The sequence below is a fragment of the Coregonus clupeaformis genome, chromosome 5 (genome assembly GCF_020615455.1).
Source record: "Coregonus clupeaformis isolate EN_2021a chromosome 5, ASM2061545v1, whole genome shotgun sequence".
NCBI lineage: Eukaryota > Metazoa > Chordata > Actinopteri > Salmoniformes > Salmonidae > Coregonus > Coregonus clupeaformis.
The window spans coordinates 26,435,852-26,463,655 of record NC_059196.1 but is presented as its reverse complement, the minus strand read 5'-3'; the positions used below and the strand labels follow the sequence as shown (position 1 = coordinate 26,463,655).

At 45.5% G+C, this 27,804-nt stretch overlaps 1 protein-coding gene and 1 non-coding gene across 2 annotated transcripts; both read right to left on the bottom strand.

The window, feature by feature from the left end:
* Nucleotides 1–304: 304 nt before the first annotated feature.
* LOC121566641 (pre-mRNA-processing-splicing factor 8) lies at nt 305–27,197 on the bottom strand. Its single transcript, XM_041876607.2, has 43 exons — nt 27,033–27,197; nt 26,308–26,428; nt 25,925–26,093; nt 23,625–23,789; nt 23,198–23,416; nt 22,645–22,857; nt 22,361–22,486; nt 22,121–22,226; nt 21,502–21,692; nt 19,527–19,646; nt 19,178–19,367; nt 18,634–18,753; nt 18,311–18,445; nt 17,943–18,072; nt 17,416–17,612; nt 16,863–17,069; nt 14,446–14,609; nt 14,137–14,263; nt 13,690–13,882; nt 13,083–13,270; nt 11,184–11,422; nt 10,821–10,967; nt 10,268–10,478; nt 9,857–9,973; nt 9,407–9,654; nt 8,932–9,111; nt 8,505–8,640; nt 8,163–8,332; nt 7,829–7,958; nt 7,574–7,720; nt 7,131–7,291; nt 6,816–7,007; nt 6,274–6,511; nt 5,146–5,274; nt 4,860–4,973; nt 4,404–4,577; nt 3,919–4,112; nt 3,431–3,670; nt 2,937–3,078; nt 2,479–2,619; nt 2,032–2,171; nt 1,450–1,652; nt 305–1,139 (listed from the first exon to the last, which is right to left on the bottom strand). Exons 2-43 carry the CDS (start codon nt 26,414–26,416, stop codon nt 985–987), a joined length of 7,017 nt encoding a protein of 2,338 aa, XP_041732541.1. The 5' UTR covers nt 26,417–26,428; nt 27,033–27,197; the 3' UTR covers nt 305–984.
* On the bottom strand, nt 16,634–16,767 carry LOC121567234. The gene has a single exon (XR_006001084.1). It is a non-coding gene; the product is annotated as a small nucleolar RNA U109 (small nucleolar RNA).
* Nucleotides 27,198–27,804: the final 607 nt, after the last annotated feature.

Sequence of the window (27,804 nt, the reverse complement as noted above, 5' to 3'; positions counted from 1 at the left end):
ACAAACGTAATATATCAAAAAATAAAATGCAATCAGGACAATAACAAACCCACATTTGCTTCATTGTGATGACAATCAGTTTGCAAAGCAGAGTAAAAAAGCGAGTACTTTCTTTGTCCTCTCCATCGTTGAGACATAAGGCCACAAAAATACTATGTCTGTAGCCACAGCTTGTACCCTGTCCCATGACACCCATCTCTTCAAGCTCAGCCACCACCATGTGTCCTTGCTATAAGTCAGCGCTCTTCACAAAATACATGACCACTGCACTCACACACAAAACTGACAACCAACCAAGGGCAAATACTTATAAAATGTCAATCTTTATTTAAACCCAAACTACAGTGTCCACAAAGAATGCACAACATAGCAAGTGGGTATAGACTGCTAGCTAAAAAACACAGGACATATCAATACCATGTTCATATACAGTTCAGTTTCTATGGGAGACAAAAAGAGCATTATGAATAGGATTAACCACCATGTAAAGAAATGCCACAGATAAATTAATCTTACAGCTATATCAGTTACTACAGACAGAAGAGTCACAAATACTGGTACACATTCTCAGCAATGCGTCAAAAGGAAAGCCATATAAATGCAACCGTAGAATTCACATAATGAAGACTTATTGGAGAGATCTGAGGGGAGAGGGAAACCAATAGGAACAAAATAATTTTGCAGAAAACATCCAAAATGTGACATTGTGTCCTAAAAAAGGTGGTCCTTACATACAAATTCCAACATCTTCAGGTCATCCCTATCAGTTGGTACACTCAGTCCATCACAGCTATGGAGATCACCATAGCTGTGCGGTACCTCGTTTCCCTCCTTCAGGGAGCAGTAATTATATTCATAACTTCACAACTGGCTGGGCCAAATGATACGTCTGACTGTACTAGACAGGGCCGCATCAGGATGTCCATGTCATAGAATATCTACAATAGAGAGGTAATCCTCTCATCTCTGAGCGGAGCGCCAGTCTCAACCGTACATGTCCTCTCGGTCTGCGTTGTAGATCTCTCCCTCCTGCAAGGAGGCGAAGTTGAGGAAGTGTGAAGGGCGATGGACCTCGTGGTAGAATTCCTTGGGGTTGGACAGTTGCAGGTCATACTTCATGTTGGGGTCGTGGCGAACACCTAAAAGAGGAAAGGAGGAGGATGTTTTATTGAGATATGTTGACGATCAAACACACTGCAAGCACGTGGTTGTAAAATGCTTATTTTCCTAATAAATTCCCTGATGTGTTACGCTGATGTTGAATGTCATGGTTTCAAGTACACTGAGATTTGAAGACACTGATAGAGGTTAGCCATCATACAAGATTCTCCATTTAGCATGCTATTTAGTCTAGGAATAGGTTTAATCTGTGTCTGCGAAATCCACCCTCCAAGCAGTGTAGGCTTAGGCTTGCAAAACAGATAATCCTGTGTTCTATGCACTACTCACCCATGAAGTTGTAGTTCCAGGAGACCTGTCCAGGCACCATGAAGAAGCCCAGGAAGCGATCAGACAGAAGCATCTGAACCCTCTCATAGTGGGAGGGCAGGTAGCCCTTGGGGTTGTTGCCCTTGTCTGTGTTCTGTCTGCCCCACTCGTACCCACTGGGAGTCAGCTTGTAGGCCGTCAGAGTGCAGGAGCCAGGAGTGAAACTGGAAATTAATAAAGATGTTATACGGTAGTTAGAGTTGATGATGTACATGATGCAACTTGAATGTTAAGAAGAAGAGTGATGCATGTATAGGTGGACTTGATCAATGTTTACAAATGTAGCTGGGGTGGTTGGGACGGTGAACTACATTTGTGATGAATAACCTTGCACAAGACCTGACGGCCTTAGTTCAGCAGGCTAACCAGTCTAGTGACGAGTAGACAGCCTGGGTTCAAACCCAGTCGGTCAATCCAACCAACATACAGTAAAGCCCTCTATAACCAGGCTGGCCCGTCCTGTCATGAAGTAAAACCTTTTTCAAATTAGCTGCTTTATGCAAACTCGCTGCTAGTTAGCAAGTACAACAGTATCTGTCCTACCTGCAGGTGATGATGATGGTTTTCTCCCCGTCCCAGGCGGGGTTGTCAGCCATGATCTTGGCGTGGCTGGTGACGTCCTGGGGGGAGAGCTGGGGAGACTCGTTGGGCTGTGTGTGGATCCAACCCAGGGGCTCCATCTCCTGTAGGGGGGAGACGGGGTAGAGAGGTGAGACACAGGGGAAGCAGAGGGGTTTGTGTGTGTTCTGCCCTGATCAGGAACTGAACGCTTCCAATTTCATAAGGCTACAGCATACTTGGTATGAGCCTCAAACATAAAAACACAAGGAAAATGAGCCATGGTCCATGGTTAATCGCTTCCACATAATGAGACGTGATCCAGTAAACAGCATGCATCACACGGCATCAAATCGTGTTTTATGCTTGTATGTGCACATGTGTGCGAGTGTGTTCATGTGTGCGAGTGTACGGTATCCCCTAAATCTGTACCTTGAGGTACTCGTGTCCAGGCAGCTGATTGGGTAGGTGGACAGTCTGATGCGTTCCCCACTGGGGTACCATGACGATACACCTGATCTCCTTCACCTGGGGGTTGTCAGGTGGACTGGTGCCATACAGGTAACCTGCAATCTGAAGACAGAGGAAGGGATGCACATATGTTAGCAACACACACATTCAGATTTACCGATATATAAAACTATACATGATTGATGGTACTCTAAGACCAAATAGTCCTGTTTTATCTGTATAAGCAGTTAAGCACTTCATTCATATATAAAGATTACAATACTATCTATACTGAGATGTTGAAAGAGATGAAGGTAGAGTGATTTGACTGTTTTTAGCATGGTAGGCATTTTACCACAACAAGGGTCACAAGCAAAGAGATAACTAGGAGAGGTTTACTGTGATACAAAACATGATAAACAGTAGGATGCGGTACTGACCTGGGCTCGCAGGTCTGAGATGCAGATGAACTTCTTGAGGACGTTCTTGGGCAGGATGTAGGTGTAGCCTGTCTCCTTGATGTCATCAGACGACACGTAGATGTGGTTGGTCCTCAGGTGCAGGTTGGCAGCAGAGATGGCCCTGCAGGAGGAAGAGGAAGAACCATGTTATGACTTTAAGAGACAAGACAATAAAAACAGAAAGGAATTCTTAAAAAGGTAAAGTTATCAAAGGGCCATTATATGTGCTCTATTCACTTCTGAAGTTATGGCCTTGATTTTATAACTCCCGCTTTGAGGAATAACCACAATATAACAATCATAAAGCACCAAGAAAGTTGATTACATTCCTTTGTCAGCACCAAGGGTGAGTGGAAGGATATATAAACTTAATTCCAATGTCACAATCATATTTTATGATATCACTGTAGATATTGTAAAAATGTGGGGAAAGCAACAACATTTAAAATCCAAAGTGTCTCCCCCCTACATACCTGACTCTCCATTCTGTCTTGGAGGAGAAGGTCTGTGTCTCGTAGTTGGAGGTTGTTGAGGTGATGATCTCGTCTCCGTGTTTGTTGACTGTGCGTGTCTGCGTGGCGGTGAGCTGGGACTGCTCCTTGGTCTGCTTCTCTATCTCAGCGATCTGCTGGCGCTGCTGGGACGGAGCAGAGATCTCCATGCCCAGGATGATGTCACGGATCTCAGACTGGGTCAGAGACGCCACGTTCACGCTGGAGAGGACAGAGGGTTAAGGTCAGATATGGCTGAGGGAGGTTTGGGATTGAAATGCATGCTCGCTTGTAGTGGGAATCCCAGATGCTACTTGATTCCACAAAAATAGTCTTATGCATTTTTGCATTAGCTTATTGAGATTGTTAGAGATTTTTCTTTGAGAGGTGTTGAACTCTCATAATGACAAATATAAGTTAATATACGTATGACAGCATTATAAAGCTTCACAGCCATTATAGCCACTCACTTGTTCTTCTTTCCATAGTCAGCCAGGATGAGGTCTTTGAGCTGCACCTCCACCTTGATCCACTCCTCGTCGGTCAGCGTGGGCCAGATGTGGTGAGGCTCTGTGATGGTGGTCTTATCAGGCTTCAGGATCACCTTGGCACGGTCGTTGTTCACATGAAGCGCCCTTAGGATAAGGATGAGACGGGAGAATGCCTAGAGACAGGAAACAGAGCCATACAGACAGTGGTTAAACAGCAGTATGACAGAAACGGTTCCTCCAATAAACATTTTGCACTCTAGAAGAACTTCTAGAATGAAAAACAGGAATAGACAATGATGCCATAAATTTCAACATTCTTCAGGAAGCTGGCTCCTATGTATACTTTCAACATTTTTTTATTTTTTACATTGACCCGTATCGGCTAGATTTGCCAGAAATAGCTGTTGAATTCTTTTTAGTCTCATTCTAGTATTATCAGTCACAGGAAGTGAACTGCCACTCACGGTGTAGGAGGAGATGGTCTTGAGCCAGTCGTCGTACAGGTTGAAGAGGACCATCTGAGGCTCGGTGGCCTTCAGGATTAGGTCTCCAAACTTCTCCACCTTCAGACAGGCCTGGAAGGGCAGCTGCAGCTCAGAGCCCTTGATCACGATGTTGGGGAAGTCCAGCAAGTGGACCTGGGAGGAGGAAGGGATCAAAATAAAATGTTAGGTTGTAAAGATGGTGATTGCTCCACATTGGTCATCTCAGTCTTTCAATATTAATATTCTCAATCGTATCAAAATGCATCACTGATCATCGCAATAGTCCAAATATTTACAATCTCAGTCAAGTTCAACTGAGTCCTTTCCTTCATCTGTACTGATGTGAAAGTTGGGGAGATTAATGCTATGTCTATATCAATGAGGTGTAGTGTGAAGCGTAATCAATCGATGTGATTGTGAGGTATGGGGTCTCACCTCGAGGGGGTCCAGCATGCCCTTCCTGGTGACAATGATCTGTTTGGGCTGCTCCTCCACAGGGAGGGAACGAATCAGAGCAGCCACCTCCTCAGCTGTCTTCCACTTAGCCAGCTATAAAGGGAGAGGGAAGACAGGAAGGAAAGGAAAGAAAGGGGGGAGGGAAAGAGGTCAGGACATAGAGCATGACTAGTCTTCCATGCGTTTTTGTTTTGCTCTTTCCAGAGTCTTATTGCCCTGTGCATTGCTAAAGACAGTGACAGGTCTATTTCATTTGAAGATGTACCTGTCCCAGACGTTTCTGTCCGGCCCACACAGAGGTGTGGATGATCTTGAGGAAGAGCTGGCCTGTCCTGGGGTTGAAGATGAAGATGGCTCCATTGATGGGCTTGGTGGTCAAGTTACCCTCAAACGTCTGCAAGGACAAAGCGGGAGTATTTACATGACTGAAGATAGATGCTAAACACTGTCTGAGACTAGTTACCTAACAGTTTACACTACCGTTGAAAAGTTTGGGGTCACTTAGAAATGTCCTTGTTTTGCGGGTACTATTTAATGAAGCTACCAGTTGAGGACCTGTGAGGCATCTGTTTCTCAAACTAGACACTAATGTATTTGTCCTCTTGCTCAGTTGTGCACCGGGGCCTCCCACTCTTTCTATTCTGGTTAGAGACAGTTTGCGCTGTTCTGTGAAGGGAGTAGTACACAGGGTTGTACGAGATCTTCAGTTTCTTGGCAATTTCTTGCATGGAATATCCTTCATTTCTCAGAACAAGAATAGACTGACGAGTTTCAGAAGAAAGTTTTGTTTCTTGCCATTTTGAGCCTGTAATCGAACCCACAATTGCTGATGCTCCAGATACTCAACTAGTCTCAAGAAGGTTTTATTGCTTCTTTAAATCAGCACAACAGTTTTCAGCTGTGCTAACAATTGCAAAAGGGTTTTCTAATGATCAATTAGACTTTTAAAATGATAAGCAAACAACGTGCCATTGGAACACAGGACTGATGGAGGCTGATAATGGGCCTCTGTACACCTATGTAGATATTCCATTATTTAATTTTTTTAATCAGCCGTTTCCAGCTACAATAGCCATTTACAACATTAACAATGTCTAAAATGTATTTCTGATCAATTTGATGTTATTTTAATGGACAAAAAAAATGATTTTCTTTCGAAAACAAGGACATTTCTAAGTGACCCCAAACTTTTGAATGGTAGTGTATATTTTCATAAATGCTGAACTGTCTGAAAAGGTTTCACTCTGCATTAAAAACTATTCCAGAAGTACACTGTTGTGCCAGACAGAATCCAACCCATATAATAAGAATCCCTAGAACGTTGCCATGCATCTCAGAATGTCTGTTCTCTAATAATTCTAAATTCTAATTCCGCCCCAGACTCCTCACCCACCTTGTGGATGGTGACACGGTAGACGTTAGTGTCGTCCACAAACCAGATGATCTGATTGGAGAAGAGCTCTCCATAGTTCTGGGAGGACAGGTAGGGCTCAGTGGGCTCTGACGAGTAGAGTTGCAGACCCTTACGGATGCGCTCCCTCAGGACGTACAGAGCAGGGTTGGCCTTCATGATCTTAGCCATGGCCTGCTGGATCAGGGGCTTGCCTCCCGGGAACCAGTTACCGTACCCACTGGAGGGAGGAAAGGAGAGAAGTAGGGAGGGAGGAGAGAGAAAGAAAAGAAAGAGGGTGGCTGGTGAGTTCCTATGTCATGTAATAGACGTAAGCAAACAAGTGTTCAGTAACCCCCTTGAGTTCACGTGTGTGAGAGGGCAACTGTTGACAACTATACAAGACTACTAGCTACGCTAACAAAACTTCCCATCACTTATGTGGACATTAGTGGAAATGCTAGAACTCATGTCAACAGGCTAGCAAATGTATCCATTACTTATCATGCAGACATTAGCAGAAATGGTAGCGTAGCTATGCTAACCTGTGGAGGTTGTAGGCCAGGTCGATGGCGATGAGCACCCCGGTTGGGGAGGGGTAGATGCTCATGTTGTCTGTGGTGTAGTCCAGGAACTTGGCTCTGGCGTAGCGCTCGATGTCATGAGAGTCGTAGTCTCCCCAGCGAAGCTGTATGTCGATCCAGTACTTCTGGGTGGTTGTGCTGTCCATCACGTCCCTGAAGAGGGTGAGAGAGGTCAAGGATTAATTAGTACTAAGACAGAGAAATAAGGTCTTTATAATTGCAAGAATAACTTGGCTTCTTGTCAAACTTCAGTGTTGAGTGACTGTAGCGTCGTACTTTGAGTCAGCGAGCAGCGAGGGGCGTGAGACGTTCCACTTGTAGGAGGCGAAGAGTAGTATGTCAGCGCAGGAGGAGTTCATCTTGTAGGACTTCCTGGGGTGAATGGTCTCCTTCTGCACCGTCTCGATCTCCAGGGCATCCAGCTCCTGGTCAAACACCTACATACACACAGAGGAAACTCATTTTCTGGAAAAGTTTTATATTATCAAAATGTACGTTTCAACCACTATTTTTTGTGACGTTGGTAGAGAATGTCCTTAATAAAATGCATTGATATTTATTTGGTTTTTGTAAGTTATTGCTCCCTGGAAAGGCAGTGAAGGCAAAGGTATACAAACGTATCATTGGAGACTACAGCCATGTCTCAGGGTCAACTGACTTCCTGTGATCCTGATTGAACCAAATACATCAAGCTGGGATATAAGCTCGTAGTAATGTACCTGACAGAGATCCATGACGACGCTCTCGTGGATCTTCTGCCACAAGTGAGCCCTGAAGATCTGGATGAGTGAGATCTTCAGAGTGGGGATCTTTCCGTGCATGAAGATCCCAGTCAGATCCAGCTGGACCTGGAAACCCACGTACACCTAGAGAGGACAGAGTACAGAGCGTGATTGTGAGTTAAGAGTGACAATATAAGTAACAAAACAACAAATCTGGGAAATGCATCCGTGTGTGTGTAGTCAGGTACTCACGTTTGCCCTGTTGATGGTGGGGGACCACCAGAGGGTGAAGCGACGGTTTGGGATCTGGTTCAGACCAGATCTCTGGGCGTTGGTCAGCTTCTTCCACTTCATGGACTCCTCAAAGCCACTGGCCTTCTCCCTGTGGTGAAGTAGAGATTACAAGGCTGGAGGTTAGCAAAGTAAAACCCCATACCTCACATCTACATTACTGATGTAATACATGTGTCTTTGAGTATGCATACCACAAATACTTTTGAAAATGTTTGAACATCTATGTGCGCGCACACAAAACACGCATCAATAACAATCTACGTCATGTAGTGAATTAGTGTGTGGTACTGACCAGAAGAGACCCTCCCAGGTGGGGAAGTACGTTCCTTTGAAGAGCGTGTGCTCCAGGATCCCCTCCACTCCTCCCAGAGCCTGGATCATGTCTGTCCTGTAGTTGTTGAGGTTCCACAACTTCCCGTCGTGACGCTGGTGGGTCCACCAGAACGGGTTCTGCTTCAGAACCTAGGACACAATGAGAAAGAGCATAGCATTAATGTCTGGACATATGCTCCAGGCATTTACCAGAATTTAATTGATTTGTCATTTAATTGTCAACTTTCATTTATTAGTCAATTTCCAAGTCCATCTTTCGTTAGAGCTCATAATCTGCAGTACCCCCTGGTTCCTGTTTTACCTGGTACTGTTTGAAGTCAGTGCGGACCCTCCAGCCCTTGTCGTAGGCCAGCGTGTGTCTGTCCTTCTGGAACAGGGTGTTGATACGGGGGATACCTCTGTCCCAAGAGTCCTCCAAGTCCTCCAGGGTCAGACGCCTGACAGGGACAACACAAGACATCTATCAACTCTCATAGTACTAAGCCTCTGAACCATATGACCATCTGGTTACAGACTATGCAGCTAAGGCTGGCTTTAAACCCCACCAAGCATTCTCCTTAGCAAAACCTCCACAATATTTAGTTACACATTCTGGCATGCACCAAACCTCCATGTGGAGCCAGTGTGCTTAAGTACGCCAAGTGGAGCTTAAATCCAGCCTACATGGGGACTAGGGGTTGGATTTGAGATGGGGCAACTGTCTTGCCTGTGTATGAGGTGTTCAGTACCTGTTCTGTGCGATAGCCTCCTGTCTCTTCAGGGCGTACTCTGCCCAGACTCTCTGTGAGTCGATGAACTCGCTCTCCCAGGGCTGGATGTAGCGGTACAGGTTAGGAATCAGCTGGTCCTCCTCATGGCTCATACCTGACCGGAAATGGGTGATGCCAACGTCAGTCTGCTTCGACCACCTGAGGGAGAGAGGGGGCAGGACAAGATGGGTTAGTGGCAGGAAGGAAATCTTCCCTCTAACTCGTAATTTAAAACATGTATTAATATGTAATAGCTACATTTTAAAGAGGCAGTAATGCAACCAGGTCTATCTTCATTAGTCAACTAGCAATGTCATATCATTATCCAGCTCACATCTATCAATACCATGTTTTCTAACTGGCAGCAAGTAGAATTTGTTAACCTCATACAAGAACATCTATGCCCTGGTCTAGACAAATCCTAGCTTCTACATATTCCGAGTTTTGCGCTTACCTCAGATCCGACTGTGGGATGAGGACGTGTCCCATGGACAGCATGCCCAGCCCTCCCAGCTCCTTGGGGGTGTAGAAGACCACGGGGGGGAAGCGACTGGGCATCTTGGAGTTGAGGCCGATCTTGATACGAGTCTGGATCTTGTTCTCACATTTTACCAGCAGGTCCAGCAGCTCCTGGGTGTTCACCACCGCCTCTCGGAAGTACGTCATCAGCCCTATCAGAGCCGTGTTCCACTTGTTCACAATCTGAGGGGAGATTTGGAGGGGGGGTAATGTATTTCAACATTAGCACGGTTCTCATAACTCATAACAGTTATGAACCCAACTAATGATTAAATAAAATGTATAATACATTTTAGTTGGTATACTTCTACGTACAATTATATTTAATGTGAGAAAAATAATCTCAGTGAGGAAAGGAACAGCGTTTTGTAAAGGAGTTGTTTACCTTGGTGAAGGTGGTGGATCCTGAGGCCATGAGGATCTGTCTGACTCTGTTGTGGAACCGCTGCATGGACTCATCATCCACACGCAGGAAACACTGGGCAGTACGCTCTTTGGTCACCTACACAGTAAGCACAGCCTTCTCACCACATTGATCTTACAGTTAATGGGATAGTTCCCAAAATGTGTGTTCAAGCACCTGGCAATTCATAAAACCTTAGTACAAGGGACAAAAGTGTAGCAGCGTATCAGTTCCAGTCAGCCATGGTGATGAAGGTCTGACTGTATCTGGTGGCGGCTGCCATTATCGTTTAGCACGACACTGTATCGCCATGGAGACGCAAGACAGGGTCAACTGGTGTGAGTAGAAACCAAGTTTCAAGTCTCCATCCATCCCACCGTTTCCCCCTCTCACCTCGTTCTGCAGGTTCCAGACTCCGTCCTTGTGGGTGAACTCCTCGTAGCTGGTGCGACACTTGGGCAGGATGCGGCACTCGAAGCCACACATGTTGAAGAGCAGGTTAGGGTTGTCTTTGCTGTAGACGGACACAAAGCTGTTCTCCCATTGGACCGTGGTCACAGAGCGAGGCAGGCGGTTCTTAATGTCCCAAAACACAGCACGACCCCTGGACGGTTACAGAGAGGGATTGACAACTATTATTACATAAGATATGAGTATTGCTGTTCCTCCCATTCAAGTTGCTGGAAACAAAGTTCAGAATGCAGTGATTCTGCAGAGCTCAACTGACACAATGCTGACTTCTGAAGCTGAAATAACCAGAATCCCAACATTGGTGAAGCAGGGAAAATAACAAATGTGCAGTTCTCACGTCAGTACCTCACACGAGTACTGCATTATTTTCTCAGATACTACGCTACTGTTCCGTATAAACTCCATCTTAAAGAACAAGCAACAGCTGAGAACCTGGAAGAAGGAGAAACGAGGACATGTCAACCACTGAACTCACAGGTTGACGTCGTGCTTCATCAGTCTCATCCTGGCATCTCTGGGCCAGCACTTCTTGTTGTTGTAGCCCACAATGTTCTCATTGTTGGGGTCAGGGTGCTCCGTTAGGTACCTCTGGATCAGGTCCCTGGCCTCATCAGCTGAGAACCTGGAAGGAGGAGAAACAAGGACATGTCAACCACTGAGCTTCTACAGATTTCAACAGATAGCTACATGGATAAGTCTAAGCCGTAGGTCTGCACCAAGTAAAACTTTTGTGTGTGTGTGTGTGTGTGTGTGTCTTCTGCTCCTATTCAGGTATGTGATGCAGCATCAATTAAGGAGTACCAACTTCTATCTAAGGTGTTGTGAAACTGTTTTGTACCTGAAGAAGATGTGTATGCGGTCGATGTATCTGCAGTAGAGGCGGATGGGGTGGGCGCTCTCTGTGGCTGTATCCTGGAAGGACAGGAAGTCGTTGGGCATCTGAGGGGGACCGGCCATCTCACTGGCCCGGTGGAGCCCCAGCACCAACAGGTCCATGACCAGGCCGTAGTACTGCACGATGAACGAGGCAAACTGCAGACCACGGATGATACCGTACGAGTTGGTGTGGTTCATGTCCTGGGATGGGAGAGAGGAAGGATATGACGCTGGGTCTATATAAACTCAGCAAAAAAAGAAACGTCCTCTCACTGTCAACTGCGTTTATTTTCAGCAAACTTAACATGGGTAAATATCTGTATGAACATAAGATTCAACAACTGAGACAAACTGAACAAGTTCCACAGACATGTGACTTACAGAAATTGAATAATGTGTCCCTGAACAGGGGTGGGGGGGGCGTTTCTGGTGTGGCCATCAGCTGCATTAAGTACTGCAGTGCATCTCCTCCTCATGGACTGCACCAGATTTGCCAGTTCTTGCTGTGAGAGGTTACCCCACTCTTCCACCAAGGCACCTGCAAGTTCCTGGACATTTCTGGGGGGAATGGCCCTAGCCCTCACCCTCCGATTCAACAGGTCCCAGACGTGCTCAATGGGATTGAGATCTGGGCTCTTCGCTGGCAATGGCAGAACACTGCCATTCCTGTCTTGCAGGAAATCACACACAGAACGAGCAGTATGGCTGGTGGCATTGTCATGCTGGAGGGTCATGTCAGGATGAGCCTGCAGGAAGGGTACCACATGAGGGAGGAGGATGTCTTCCTGTAACGCACAGCGTTGCGATTGCCTGCAATGACAACAAGCTCAGTACAGGCCTCGGTGTAACGCTCATACCTTCGACAATAAACGCGAATCCGACCATCACCCCTGGTGAGACAAAACCGCGACTCGTCAGTGAAGAGCACTTTTTGCCAGTCCTGTCTGGTCCAGCGACGGTGGGTTTGTGCCCATAGGCGACGTTGTTGCCGGTGATGTCTGGTGAGGACCTGCCTTACAACAGGCATACAAGCCCTCAGTCCAGCCTCTCTCAGCCTTTTGCGGACAGTGTGAGCACTGATGGAGGGATTGTGCGTTCCTGGTGTAACTCGGGCAGTTGTTGTTGCCATCCTGTACCTGTCCCGCAGGTTTGATGTTCGGATGTACCCATCCTGTGCAGGTGTTGTCACACGTGGTCTGCCACTGCGAGGACGATCAGCTGTCCGTCCTGTCTCCCTGTAGCGCTGTCTTAGGCGTCAAAGAGTACGGACATTGCAATTTATTGCCCTGGCAACATCTGCAGTCCTCATGCCTCCTTGCAGCATGCCTAAGGCACGTTCACGCAGATGAGCAGGGACACTGGGCATCTTCATTTTTGAGTCAGTAGAAAGACCTCTTTAGTGTCCTAAGTTTTCATAACTGTGACCTTAATTGCCTACCGTTTGTAAGCTGTTAGTGTCTTAACGACCGGACCACAGGTGCATGTTCATTAACTGTTTATGGTTCATTGAACAAGCATGGGAAACGGTGTTTAAACCCTTTACAATGAAGATCTGTGAAGTTATTTGGATTTTTACAAATTATCTTTGAAAGACATGTCCTGAAAAAGGGACGTTTCTTTTTTTGCTGAGTTTATAAGCAACTAAACAGTTAGTAGGGAAGAGTAAAGTACAAGGTATGAAATAGAACGCCATTATTCAACTGACAAAAGGAAAGATAGGCACAATGCAAATACTGTGAATACAATATCTTCCTCATTGCTTTTGAATGAGGAAAATTGGAATCTCAATTTACTTCCTGAATTGACTGAAATTAAATTGATTTGATCTAAACCCTTCCTCGGATTGGCAAGGTGGTCTCACCTTGTAATTGATGACCACGTTGTTCTTGGCGGTCATGTAGTCAGCGATGTTGTGGTCCACGATGAGACGCAGCAATCTGTTGAGCAGCGTCAGATCTATTTTCTCATACATCTTCTCATAGCGAGACTCCAGCATCACATTACACTCCCCCTCCATCGTCTCCCACACATCCTGCAGGTTGTTGATGCCTGGCAACAAAACATAGGATACAATCAGACTGTTTTTGCCCACCATTAATGAATATATAATTATTGAAAGCGTCAAACAGAAATGATTGCAGGGGGTGTAGATATGTTTTCCTATTATACAATATGCATTGGCAGCATTGAATTAAAGCATTGGCTTTGTGAATACACTTATACAGGTACATAAATCAGGATGTAGCTCATTTGGTAGAGCATGGTACTTGTAACGCCAGGGTGGTGGGTTCGATCCCCGGGACCACCCATATGTAAAAATGTATGCATACATGACTGTAAGTCGCTTTGGATAAAAGCGTCTGCTAAATGGCATATTATATTATTATAAATAAACACCACTACTATAAGCAACACACAACATTCTGGGGCTTCTGAAAGCAATGTTGTCTACCCAACCTAGTCCTCACCTTGGCACCACTTGTAGACGAGGAGTGGAGGAGGCTCTGTGTCAGCCGGTTTGATCCAGGGGGGGAAAAGACGTCGTTTGTCAGCCTCATACCACAGGTACTGGTCCAGGTAGGCATCTGTGATCTTCTCCAGGGGCTCCACGTCATACACAGGCACCAGGTGGCTGTACAGGTCCATGAACTCAATGCCCACCTAGAGAGAGGGAGGGGGGAGAGGAGAGTGATTGGAGTGGAATGGGTGAGTGCTAAGTTCAAAGAACAGAGATAGATTTGGGTCTTTGGACAGTTATCTTTGTCAACTGAAAGTTCAAATCATTTATATCTAGTAAGGCAAAATGGGGTGAAATCTAGAGGGTGACTACTGTTTTCAGAGTAACTTAAGTTGCTAATGAATCGATCAAGAGGCAAAAAGCCCAGTGTGTATATAGAGTTGGTCCTGGGACTAACCTCCTTGAAGGCTCTCTGTGTGAGCAGGTGACGTTTGATTCTGGACAGGGCCTCGTGAGGGTTGTCATAGGCCTGCTCTATCAGCCCCAACTCCTCTCTCTGGGACTGGTTCAGCCTGGACTTCACACTGGAAAGAGAAAACAAAACACTGTCAAACTGCATGACCAAAGAAATAACATACCTCAGCTGAAAAATCTACAGCCATCTTATTACCCAATAAGCTATCCATTGTAGCATTTAGCTTTACCCCACTGAAAACAGTATCATATCTCCCCAAACAGGAGGCTACAGGGAGTTGGTGTGTGTTACCTGTAGGCCTCTTTGAGCCTCTCCAGGGCCAGGATGAGCAGCTTGGTGTCGTGTTTGTAGGACAGCGGGGGGAATGGGATGGGGGAGAAGCGTCTGCTCTCCAGCCAGTGGACAGTGGTGGTGTAGATGGCCACAGCCTCCTCTGCTGTGATGTATGGACCATCCTGGGAGAGAGACACAGATGACCCATTATACACACTACTGTAACTGTATATGGTAATATGAAGTCATAGGTTCCCAGTTTTTGCACAAATAAATAACTATACCTTTAAATTATAGAAAAAGAAACACGAGCAATGAACACACACACACACACACACACACACACACACACATATACACACACACAACCAGTCAAAAGTTTGGACACACCTACTCAACCCCTACTCAAGGGTTTCTTTATTTTTATTGTTTTTTACATTAGTAGAATAATAGTGAAGACATCAAAACTATGAAATAACACATATGGAATCATGTAGTAACCAAAAAAAAGTGTTAAACAAATCAAAATATATTTCATATTTGAGATGTTTCATATTTGAGCCACCCTTTGCCTTGATGACTGCTTTGCACACTCTTGGCATTCTCTCAACCAGCTTCATGAGGTAGTCACCTGGAATGCATTTCAATTAACAGGTGTGCCTTCTTAAAAGTTAATTTGTGGAATTTCTTTCCTTCTTAATGCGTTTGAGCCAATCAGTTGTGTTGTGACAAGGTAGGGGGGTATACAGAAGCTGGCCCTATTTGGTAAAAGACCAAGTCCATATTATGGCAAGAACAGCTCAAATAAGCAAAGAGAAACAGTCCATCATTACTTTAAGACATGAAGGTCACTCAATACGGAACATTTCAAGAACTTTGAAAGTTTCTTCAAGTACAGTGGTAAAAACCATCAAGCGCTATGATGAAACTGGCTCTCATGAGGACCACCACAGGAATGGAAGACCCAGAGTTACCTCTGCTGCAAAGGATACGTTCATTAGAGTTACCAGCCTCGGAAATTGCAGCCCAAATAAATGCTTCACAGAGTTCAAGTCACAGACACATAAACATCAACTGTTCAGAGGGGACTATGTGAATCAGGCCTTCATTTTTTATTTTACCTTTATTTAACTAGGCAAGTCAGTTAAGAACAAATTCTTATTTACAATGACGGCCTACACCGGCCAAACCCGGACGACGCTGGGCCAATTGTGCGCCGCCCTATGGGACTCCCAATCACGGCCAGTTGTGATACAGCCTGGAATCGAACCAGGGGGTCTGTAGAGACCCCTCAAGCACTGAGATGCAGTGCCTTAGACCGCTGCGCCACTCGGGAGCCCATCATGGTCGAATTGCTGCAAATAAACCACTACTAAAGGACACCAATAAGAAGAAGAGACCTGCTTGGGCCAAGAAACACGAGCAATGGACATTAGACCGGTGGAAATGTGTCCTTTGGTCTGGAGTTCAAATTTGAGATTTTTGGTTCCAACCGCTGTGTCTTTGTGAGACGCGGTGTGGGTGAACAGATGATCCCTGCATGTGTAGTTCCCACCGTAAAGCATGGAGGTGGTGGTGTTATGGTGCTTTGCTGGTGACACTGTGTGATTTATTTAGAATTCAAGGCACACTTAACCAGCATGGCTACCACAGCATTCTGCAGCAATACGCCATCCCATCTGGTTTGGGCTTAGTGGGACTATCATTTGTTTTTCAACAGGACAATGACCCAACACACCTCCAGGCTGTGTAAGGGCTATTTGACCAAGAAGGAGAGTGATGATGCTGCATCAGATGACCTGGCCTCCACAATCCCCCGACCTCAACCCAATTGAGATGGTTTGGGATGAGTCGGACGGCAGAGTGAAGGAAAAGCAGCCAACAAGTGCTCAGCATGTGTGGGAACTCCTTCAAGATTGTTGGAAAAGCATTCCAGGTGAAGCTGGTTGAGAGAATGCCAAGAGTGTGCAAAGCTGTCATCAAGGCAAAGGGTGGCTATTTGAAGAATCTCAAATATAAAATATATTTTGATTTGTTTAACACTTTTTTTTATTATTACTACATGATTCCATATGTGTTATTTCATAGTTTTGATGTCTTCACTATTATTCTACAATGTAGAAAATAGTAAAAATAAAGAAAAACCCTTGAATGAGTAGGTGTGTCCAAACTTTTGACTGGTAATGTGTATATTTTTATTTTTTACAAGTGTCAGAGTATTATACTACCGACTCAGCCTGTTCTTGAGAGACTGGTGGCCCTGTTAACTCTGCTGGTTTGCTGTTGCATGGCTGAATTGTCTACACTCCTCACAGCAGAGAAGGTAGTTGCACCATAGAGATAAAAATGTGTTCTACCTCTATGGTTGCAACAGCTATGCAGTTACCTAGTGCCTTCTTTGCCATAAATGAGGATCATAGTATGTGTTGTATTACCTTCAGGTAGTTATGCTGCCTCTCCTGCTCGGCCTTCAGGTAGAGACGGGTCAGTCTGCCCAGGTTCTTCTTGCACACCGTCTTGTCCACGGTGGCGCCACGCCTGATTCGCTCGCGGTTGTAGTGGGCCGTGTTGGTCCACCAATCAGCCTTGGCCTTCACGTAGCGTAGGATCATGTTCTCGATGGGGGTGGGCAGGCCTGGGACCTGGAGGGAGGACATGGATTAGACGGGTCAAACACTGTCAGTACTGGATAGGTGTAAATGAAGTACCTTCCAGGAAAGGCAAATGTTGTACCTTTCAGGGAATCAAGTTGTGTTTATTGCTTATCAAAAAAATATATTGCTGAAGACAACTGCGTTTGATAAAATATTATATTTCTATGGCGTCACCAATAAATATTCTTAAAACAACCATCTAGTCTGCATTTCCTGAACTGCCCCTACCCTTTTGGCAGCAAAATCAAGCACACAAACCCCTGGAATGAAGCCCCTACAATCCTTTCCCCTATATGCTGCCTCATCCCTATACATCCCCTCTATAATCTCATACCTTCCAGGGGATGTTGGCCTTCCAGCAGCGCCAGGACTCAGAGAGGTGCTGCAGGATGGTTCTGGCCTTGTTCTGCTTGATGCCCTCAGGCATCATGTCCAGGATGTCGTGCATCACGGCCGCACGCAGCTCCAGGTCAAAGTGGGACTCCACGCGCTGCTTTGTCACAGTCTTCGCCACGCCCTTGGAGTGACGACCTGTTGAAGGGGACATTCAAGATTGGTTGATTGACGGTGTCCCCTGGTGTTCCCAATCAGTACGAGAGCTTCTCATGTTAGTATATAAATTATCCATAGTGAATGAATTACTGTTTTCTTATCGTCACAGTTCATGGTCCTCCTTTTTCCCTTTCCTAACCCTTCACAAATGGACACTTATCTAAATATTTACGTTTGCTCAAGGGCTCAAAAGCAACTGGGAAAACAAGTAGTTCATGGATAGGCCATTGTGCCTCATTTGATAACGATTCATATCACACAAACAATTCTAACATCACCTATGATAAAGGGGAAGTTAAAAGGCCTTGCCTTCGAACTGCCTGGCCAGCAGGTTGCCCAGCCATCTCTCCAGCAGGGGGGTGATGCCCCTCATGAAGAACAGCCACACCCTCCATCCTGGGGCCCAGAACCCACAGCCTGGACCCTTACCCACCGGACCCTGAGAACACACAGGAAAACACACACCTTCAACAACAAACTCAGCCTTTAGTTCTGTCCCAAAATAACATCCAATACATTATAGAGCAGATGTTTTACTTATTGGTGTTTCAGACATGTTTGCAATAATGGAAAATGCTTCCTTTACTAAACCTGCAATAAAGGTAATGTTTGTGTGTGCATTTACATAGATATACTGTAAGTGTGTGTGTGTGTGTGTGTATACACTCAGTACTCACGGTGTTGAAGCGGTAGTAGATGAGGTGCTTGAGGTCCTTGCACATGCGGATCTGTCTCATCAGCTTGTACTTGTAGCGGTACATGCCAGTCAGCTGGCCCACGTGGGCAAAGATGTACTGCAGCCCGTCTGACAACTACAGACCAAGGAGGAAGTAGGGAAAAACAATACATATCAGGAAAGACTTTAAATTGAAATAGGTTTGACTCATTTGCTAAAAACAGGTACTTCCAACTGTGCAAAAATCAAATCATGCTATTTAAAGCCACATAAATATAAATATTTTATTGGAGCTTTGATGTGATTCAAGTGTGTGTTGCTGACCTGGAAAGCATCCACGTTGCCCAGTCTGTACTGCACGTGGCTGTCCACCACCAGCTTGCTGAGCCGCAGCACCTCCCTGCACAGATGGAAGGCATTCCCGAACCTGGACTTCTTACGTTCCTGAAGAAATGAGACACCACGGGCACATTCAGCAGGGCACAAGGTTATGGACCGCGTTTAGATAGAAATATGATAAGTAGAACAAACATGCCTCTGACATGAGAATAAGAAATCATGTCAGCTCTATTCATGACATTTCTATCTGCAACGTTCCACAAAAGTTTGCCTACTGAACGTGGCCCACAACACCCCTAAACTGTTAACTCATTGCAGGTTAGATAAAACATGCTTGCAATGTAGCATGTCACAAGCACCCGTTGATATTGTGCTAGTACAGATTAGGATTTAGTTACGCAATTTAGACAACTAAGTAAGAAGGGCTGCGGTAAACCGGGGCAAGGGGTAGTTTTTGGACCAGACTTAGGTCTACTTCTCTCCATCTTGCCCCTCTTTACATCAGCTGGCATCTAGTTTGACTGGTTACCTTTGTGGTGAGGGTCTTGACAGGCTTGAGGTTGAAGTTGTAATCCAGATGCAGGTAGTTGAGGTTCTTGCGGTGGATGAGCAGGTTGAGCATGTTGTAGCCCTGTCTGCACACCTGCAGGCCCACCTCCACCCAGTCCAGCTTAGTCGACTGGAAGAACTTTGTGGCTTTGAAGGAACGAAACAAGTACCTGGTAGGGGAGGACAGAGGAGGCTGGTTAGATCCTGTTGTATTCTGGTGCTGCAAAAAGTAAATGTCAGTTATTTTTCCGTATCAAACATCTACGAACAAATATTGACGGTTAGTTTAGTAACTTGAGAAGAACTTGAGAATCGTCATTGATGCTTACCTCTTCTTCTGGGCCTTGGGTGGTCTGTGTTTGAGAGCGTTGAGAACGTAGTACTTGAGCAGTTTCTGGTAAGACACACGCACCTTCACTGGCTGGCCGGCCGGGCAGTGCTCACGATACCTGACATGGGAGACAGTCAGGCAGACACTCACTAATTAGATTTTCATTTAGTATTAATATACCATCTTTATTAGGTTTACAATATCAGCAGATACAAGAGAGTTCACAGATATAGCAGTCATCTTCAGCCATTACAGGTCTATGTAGGACATGCTCCTGAGTATCTATTGTAAAAGAGAATGTTTACAATGACTTACCTGGTTAAAACAAGGCAATAAATACATTTATACAGCAATATCAATTCCCATACTACAGTCGTGGTCAAAAGTTTTGATAATGACACAAATATTAATTTTCACGAAGTCTGCTGCCTCAGTTTTTATGATGGCAATTTGCATATACTCCAGACTGTTATGAAGAGTGATAAGATGAATTGCAAAGTCCCTCTTTGCCATGAAAATGAACATCCCCAAAAAACATTTCCACTGCATTTCAGCCCTGCCACAAAAGGACTAGCTGACATCATGTCAGTGATTCTCTCGTTAACACAGGTGAAAGTGTTGACGAGGACAAGGCTGGAGATCACTCTGTCATGCCGATTGAGTTAGAATAGCAGACTGGAAGCTTTAAAAGGAGGGTGGTGCTTGAAATCATTGTTCTTCCTCTGTTAACCATGGTTACCTGCAAGGAAACACGTGCCGTCATCATTGTTTTGCACAAAAAGGGCTTCACAGGCAAGGATATTGCTGCTAGTAAGATTGTACCTAAATCAACCACTTAATGGATCATCAAGAACTTCAAGGAGAGAGGTTCAATTGTTGTGAAGAAGGCTTCAGGGCGCCCAAGAAAGTCCAGCAAGCGCCAGGACCGTCTCCTAAAGTTGATTCAGCTGCGGGATCGGGGCACCACCAGTGCAGAGCTTGCTCAGGAATGGCAGCAGGCAGGTGCGAGTGCATCTGCACGCACAGTGAGGCGAAGACTTTTGGAGGATGGCCTGGTGTCAAGAAGGGCAGCAAAGAAGCTACTTCTCTCCAGGAAAAACATCAGGGACAGACTGATATTCTGCAAAAGGTACAGGGATTGGACTGCTGAGGACTGGGGTAAAGTCATTTCTCTGATCCCCTTTCCGATTGTTTGGGGCATCCGGAAAAAAGCTTGTCCGGAGAAGACAAGGTGAGCGCTAACATCAGTCCTGTGTCATGCCAACAGTAAAGCATCCTGATACCATTCATGTGTGGGGTTGCTTCTCAGCCAAGGGAGTGGGCTCACTCACAATTTTGCCTAAGAACACAGCCATGAATAAAGAATGGTACCAACACATCCTCGGAGAGCAACTTCTCCCAACCATCCAAGAACAGTTTGGTGACGACCAATGCCTTTTCCAGCATGATGGAGCACCTTGCCATAAGGCAAAAGTGATAACTAGGTGGCTCGGGGAACAAAACATCAACATTTTGGGTCCATGGCCAGGAAACTCCCCAGACGTTAATCCCATTGAGAACTTGTGGTCGATCCTCAAGAGGCGGGTGGACAAACAAAAACCCACAAATTCTGACAAACTCCAAGCATTGATTATGCAACAATGGGCTGCCATCAGTCAGGATGTGGCCCAGAAGTTAATTGACAGCATGCCAGGGCGTATTGCAGAGGTCTTGAAAAAGAAGGGTCAACACTGCAAATATTGACTCTTTGCATAAACTTAATGTAATTGTCAATAACAGCCTTTGACACTTATGGAATGCTTGTAATTATACTTCAGTATACCATAGTAACATCTGACAAAAATATCTAAAAACACTGAAGCAGCAAACTTTGTGAAGACCAATACTTGTGTCATTCTCAAAACTTTTGACCACGTCTGTACATCAACATTACATCAATGTTACCAAATAATGTTATTTGAGTGTTCCCTCACCAGTTCTTGATGAGTGGGATGTCGATGGCCCGCCTGGTCCTCCCAGAGCGCAGGTTGAAGGGGCGTGGTGCCCAGAGCAGAGCGATTCCATTGGCTGTGTTGTCTGTGTAGAGGGGCGTCTCCTTCAGGAAGGGCTCCACATACTCTGGAAGCTCAAACTCTTCGTCATCCTCTGGCAGAGGCTCCTGACTCTGTAGGGGTGTGAGTATGTGTGAGAGAAGTCAGGGGGGGGAGGGGGCAAGTGAGGGGACAGCAACAACAGGAGCACACTACACTGCAATAAAGAGGTATCCGCTATTAGTTTACTCCTCCAATCTCAAAATAAGTGTTTGAATGCTGATGGACAAACTGCAGCACAGCTTCAGCTCAGCCATTAACCCACCATTCAATTCAATTTTCCTCCAGTCGTTACGCACTTGCAAGCAAACCAATGCAAGTGTGCCTTTGTAGGACGGCTACTAGCTAGGTAGATACAATGAGAAAACATTTCTGTGCCCTAGGCTAGACTGAGTTAAAGGCGCTGCTGGGGCAGGGTTCACTACAATTCAATAGAACTTTGTCCCAGAAGGGCAATTTGGTTGCAGTGCATTACATACTGTACATTAAAAACAACACATACCTTGACTGAGTGCCTGTGGGAGATGGGGTTGATCAGGGGGTCAAAGTAAAACGCTGGCAAATCAGGATCCTCAGTCTTGATGAACACCACGTTGGGAGTGTGGTACCTACAGAAACACTAGTTAGCATTGGTGGCGTATCTCCCAAATGTGTGCATGTCAATAGGTTTCCATTTCTGGAGTCTAGGAGGATGTTCTGGGGCCTGTATTAGAGTAATGTCAGTAGAGAGCATCTTTCTCACCAGGTGAGGTGAACGTGGTGGGGAAGATTGTTGTACAGGTATGGAAAGGCAATCTTGTACTCTGTTCTGATTGGCTGTCTGATGATGATCTTGTTGATGTCGTTGAACTCGTTCCAGTCTTCATCTCTGAGATGGGAGAAGAGAGTTGAAGACCAGATACTTCAACAGTGTAATGCCCAAAGGCACCACAAGTTAGACAGTACTAAAAATATGCTTTTGAGTGATACAGTAATGTACTTAGAGTCCCCACTAAGTCATAACAGACTAAAGACCCAGGCTCTTACTGGAGGTTGATGTCCCTAACCAGGGGTTCGAACTTGGGTCCCCCGGGGATGGCCATGTTGAGGGCCTTGGAGGTGAAGAAGGCCTTCAGGTCAAACAGGTAGAAATAGTTGTAGTCCACCAGGTCCGTCAGCAGCTGATTGGCCAGACGGTAGAGTGTGGACATCATGGGCAGGGTGAACTGCCAACGCCTGTACGTGGTCCCGTTCACATACCTGGAGTTGGAGGGAAGGAGAGATAGACAGGTTCATACAAGGACAAGAAGAAAATGGATAACCATTCTAGTCGTGTTTTTGTCTTGAGGAATACTTGACTGATTTCAAATTACTCAGAACTTGTGCTAAACCAACCAAGACTTGGGTTTAAATATTGTGGCTTACATTAAGAGGTTTCAGATCTTTGTACACTGTGATAATGATCTGATGACCACCAGGCATTAGTTTAAAAGTTTGAACCATGCTCATTTGAAAATAAAGTGAAACTCAGTGTGCAGATGTCCTTTCTGCATCAGGACTGTCCAGAGTGAAACCAAAACAGGGTTTTGCTGAGACTCACTTGTTGGCGTCCTTGAGGGGCTGGTGTTCGTAGAGCCACTCTGCCACGGAGGAGTCTTCTTCTGCATCCAGCTCCATCTGGATGGCCTCCAGCGGCTCCACATCCAGGATGTTATCAGCATAGTCCAGCGGAGGTTCCTCATCGTCAAAGGGAGGGAAACGCATACGCTTGAAGTGACGACGGTCCCTCTTCTCACGACGCATCATGATCCACATGGCGCTATGGAGAGAGGACAGAATTTAACAAGGAACATCTAGGTGGTTTGAGGCATCTATGGCTAACCTTAGTTTCTAGCAATTCAAAGAGAGGACTTAAGGAAACTAGGCATGCTTCAATCCAAAAACAGACCTCAATTGTTACTTCGCTTTAAAAATTACACTAAAACAGAAAAAAAAACATGCGTGAACAGAATATTAGTCCGTCTCACCCCCACTGGGCGATGTAGACAGGCTCTATGACCCAGGGGATCTCGTTGACAAAGGAGATGGCTCCGGTGATGTGGTACAGAACAGGTACGTCTCTGATCTGCTCCCAAGGCATGGGCATGTTCTCCAGTAGCTTCAGCACTGCGTGGGGCATGTACTTCAGGGCCCTGTGAAGAAGACCACACAAAGAGGAGGAGAGATGGGAGGGGAAGTGGAGACAGTGAGGAAGAGGTGTGAGTGTTGGGAGGAGGGGAGATGGGTGAAAAGAGGGGGGGGGGGCATGGTTAGGGCCAAAGATGTTTTATCTGATCCCTTTTCCGTGGCGTCAGTATGCATGTGTGCACGTATGTAGTGTGTGTTGGGATGTCAGTGTAAGTATGTGTGTAAGTAGAGTCTAGTGTGTGTGTGCATAGAGCAAGCGAGTTAGTGCAAAAAAGGTTCAACGCAGGTTGTCCATGTATCCATTTGATTAGCTATTTAGCAGTCTTGTTTAGCAGTATATGGCATGGGGGTAGAAGCTGTTCTGGGCCGTACTCAACTCCCTCTGTAGCGCCTTGCAGTTGCCGTACCGAGCGGTGATGCAGCCAGTCAAGATGCTCTCAATGGTGTAGCTGAGGATCTGAGAGCCCATGACAAATATTTTCAGCCTCCTGAAGGGGAAGAGGCGCTGTCGTGCCCTCTTCACAACTTTGTGGGTGTGTGTGGACCATGTTAATTCCTTAGTGATGTGGACACCGAGGAACTTGAAGCTCTTGACCCGCTCCACCAAAGCCCCATCGATGTGGATGGGGGCGTGCTTGCCCCTCCGTTTCCTGTAGTCCACGATCAGCTCCTTTGTCTTGCTGACGTTGAGGTTGTTCTCCTGGCACCAGACTGCCAGGTCTCTGACCTCCTCCCTTCGTTGGTGATCAGTCCTACCAGTCGTGTCGTCAGCAAACTTGATGGTGTACGAGTCGTGCGCGGCCACTCAGTCGTGGGTGAACAAGGAGTACAGGAGGAGACTAAGCACACACCCCTGAGGGCCCCACCATGTTGATGGTCAGCGTGGCGGAAGTGCTGTAGCCTACCCTAACCGCCTTGGGGCAGCCCATCAGGAAGTCAAGGATCCAGTTGCAGAGGGAGGTATTCATTCCCAGGGTCCTGAGCTGTAGTCAATTAACAGCATTCTTACATAGGTATTCCTTTTGTCCAGGTGGGCGAGGGCAGTGTGGAGTGCAATAGAGATTGCATCATCTGTGGATCTGTTGGGGCGGTATGCGAATTGGAGTGGGTCCAGGGTGTCTTTGATGTGAGCCATAACCAGCCTTTCAAAGCATTTCATGGCTATAGATGTGAGTGCTAAGGGGCAATAGTCATTTAGGCAGGTTACCTTGGCGTTCATGGGCACGGGGACTATAGAGGTCTGCTTGAAACAAGTTGGTATTACAGACCGGATCAAGGATAGGTTGAAAATGTCATTGAAGACACTTGCCAGCTGGTCAGCACATGCTCTGAATACGCATCCTGTTATTCCGTCTGGCCCCGCGGCCTTGCGAACGTTAACCTGTTTAAAGGTCTTACATCAGCTACGAAGACCGAGATCACAGTCGTCCGGAACAGCTGGTGCTCTCATGCAATAATTGATCAAATATTCACTGTAGATTTCACTATTGTATTCTCCACATGAAATGAAACATCTAAACATCTAAGTATCTAGCAACGAGGTTCAAAATGGTTAACAAACAATGTGAGATATCATCAGGTGTGAAAGTAAAATGTATGTATTCCCTGTACGGGACCTCCTGTGTGCACACGCTTATCAAACAATCACTTCAAAGGGCTCCTTTACTAGGCAACCCGCGCATGTTCATCCACTCGCAACATATTTCCAGCCTCCAAACAATGGTGAATGGAAAGAGACATACCGATTGCCATTGGGCCAGAATTTATGCGTCCACTGCAATCCGCGCGTATCTCGGCCACTCATTGCTACCTTGGCAAAATGTCAGTGTTCTCATCTAACCACATGACATAACGGAGTGTAGGCTATACCACCCGTTTTCAAGTCCATTCGCTTATTTTTTCCATGCCTCTGACATGCGGTAATGATAAATAGTGGTGTAATAGCCTTCAGTTTTCCTGACATTTTGTTTTAATTATTGTGATAGGTTAATATTTAATTGGTATGGTATACCCTTCACTATTTATTTTGCTGGGATGCCGTACTGCCTTACTTCCACCCCTGGATATCATAAACAACATTTCCCCAATTCTTCTCCAAATCACCAGAGTTCCATAGAGACACTGGGAAGTTGCTTCTTACCCCAGGTAGACCCTCTTGTCGTGACGGAACTTTCTGTTGGTCATGTCACCGTGGTCCCTGATGATCTTACGGACGTGCTCAGGTGGCATGTCCTCCTTCTGGGCATCAACAAATCCAAACTTCCTCTTCTCAGAGTAGCGCTTCGCCTGCAACTGCTGCCATTTTCTGGCTGTTGTATTGGGAAAATAAAAATTGTTGAATTATATTTTCATGCAAAGGAATTTTCCATTTTATGAATTGAATAACAACCCCATGGAAATCATAGGCAAAGGGGCAATGAAATGTTAAGATTTTTGGTAGATGACAGATACATGAGGCCAGTCCAGCAGCTGTACATTAGATAAAACACATGGATCAAAAGTTCTCCATTGAGCTGAACCCACCTTTCTCTTGCAGTTTTTCCTCAGACATGTAGTCTGGAACCTGGGCTGGGGGATGGATACCTGGGGGAATTCCACCAGGTACCCCTCTATAAGGGAAGGCAGCTGCCATGGCGACTCACAGCTATAAAAAAAAAAAAAAAATGGGTAAACAAGAATTATGTATTATTAGTTAGTTAGTATTTCAGCAACGAACATAGTCCATGTATGTTAATAAGTAATGCATCAACTTATTGTGCGCCAACCAAACTCATCACGACATGTTTCGATTTACCAACACGTGAACAATGGCTGCTGGCTTTCTGGTAGATATAAATGACTTAAAACAACTATTTGGGAGTAAGTATTTTCTCAATGGTTCCTAATGTTAGCTAGTTAGTAGGTGAAATCTTTAGCAGTGCGAAGTCTGGAAAGTTAGCGAGTTCGTTGGCTAACTAGCTTAATTAGCCAATGAATCTGCGAATGCTTTGTAGCGTACAAATTCAAGTGCGTCGTTAGCGCGCACACATTAGTAAAAAAACATACGCGGGCAAATTAGTTCACCAACAGATTAATAAAATACTAACATCTCATACGTGGTTTGACTTAATTAACTAGTTGGTTAGTTGTTATTAGTTGGGCGACAACTTTTTTTGTGAAGGCCCGTTCTGAAAGTACTACCTGGTTAACGTTAGTCTGCTAATGCTAACCGGCTCAATTACACAACCAGAGGATCTACCAAACCATACCTCCTCCACGTCCAGGGCAACTGTTTTGTATTGAAAATAGCTTCGGTTTGCAAACGATTATAACATCTCTCTGTAAAAATTCAATGAACTTTTCCCCGCTGTTCACGAATGTGTTGATAAGCCTTCCTCCTGTCCAAACCACGCAGTGTGAACGACACCGCACGTTGCGCGCACTTGCCTTGAATTCACGAAGGTACAGTACGCTGTTTGATTGATTTCGAGCAACACAAACAAAGGGGGCTACGCAAGAAGATGCGCAAACGTAAAAGACATGCGCACTAATTCAAAGTCCCCGGATGAAGAAACGGAAGTCTCGTCAGTTGGACAGGATGTTTGGGTTTCAAAGTTCCACGGTTCAAAGTTCATCCTGAGTCTGCCTCAAAAAAATATTCATTTGTCAACACAAGAGCATGACAATGTCAAGGTAGGTTTGTTTTGAGATTACAACCATGCATGTAGCTACACTCATTATTAAAGGTAGCTAAAACAAGACGTTGTTTTGATCTCCTTGAGTACCGACCATGGTACCTACCCTCAGCCCATTGCCTGACTAGCTTATGTGCCGAATACATTATGATGTTACAGGTGTCAAATTTATGGGCATGTGGCAGCAGTATGTAGGAGGAAGGTTCCAAGGTGTGAGAAGTGTGCAGAAGGGCATGAGACAAAGGAATGTGTTGCATTGGGGAAAGTAGTGGTATGTGCTAATTGTAGGGGTGGCCATGGGGCTGGGGATCAGAAATATCCCGTGCGAGAGAAGCAGGTTGAGGTT

Bases quoted from the DNA above. Each gene is read 5' to 3' on its own strand.
- LOC121566641 (XM_041876607.2), bottom strand. From the start codon at position 26,416: ATGGCAGCTGCCTTCCCTTATAGAGGGGTACCTGGTGGAATTCCCCCA. The intron at 7,959-8,162 runs GTCAGTACCACA...ACTTCACCACAG, and splicing joins ACCTGGGAGGGTCTCTTCTG to GGAGAAGGCCAGTGGCTTTG. The intron at 7,292-7,573 runs GTACATTACTAC...GTGTGTATGTAG, and splicing joins TCGTCATGGATCTCTGTCAG to GTGTTTGACCAGGAGCTGGA.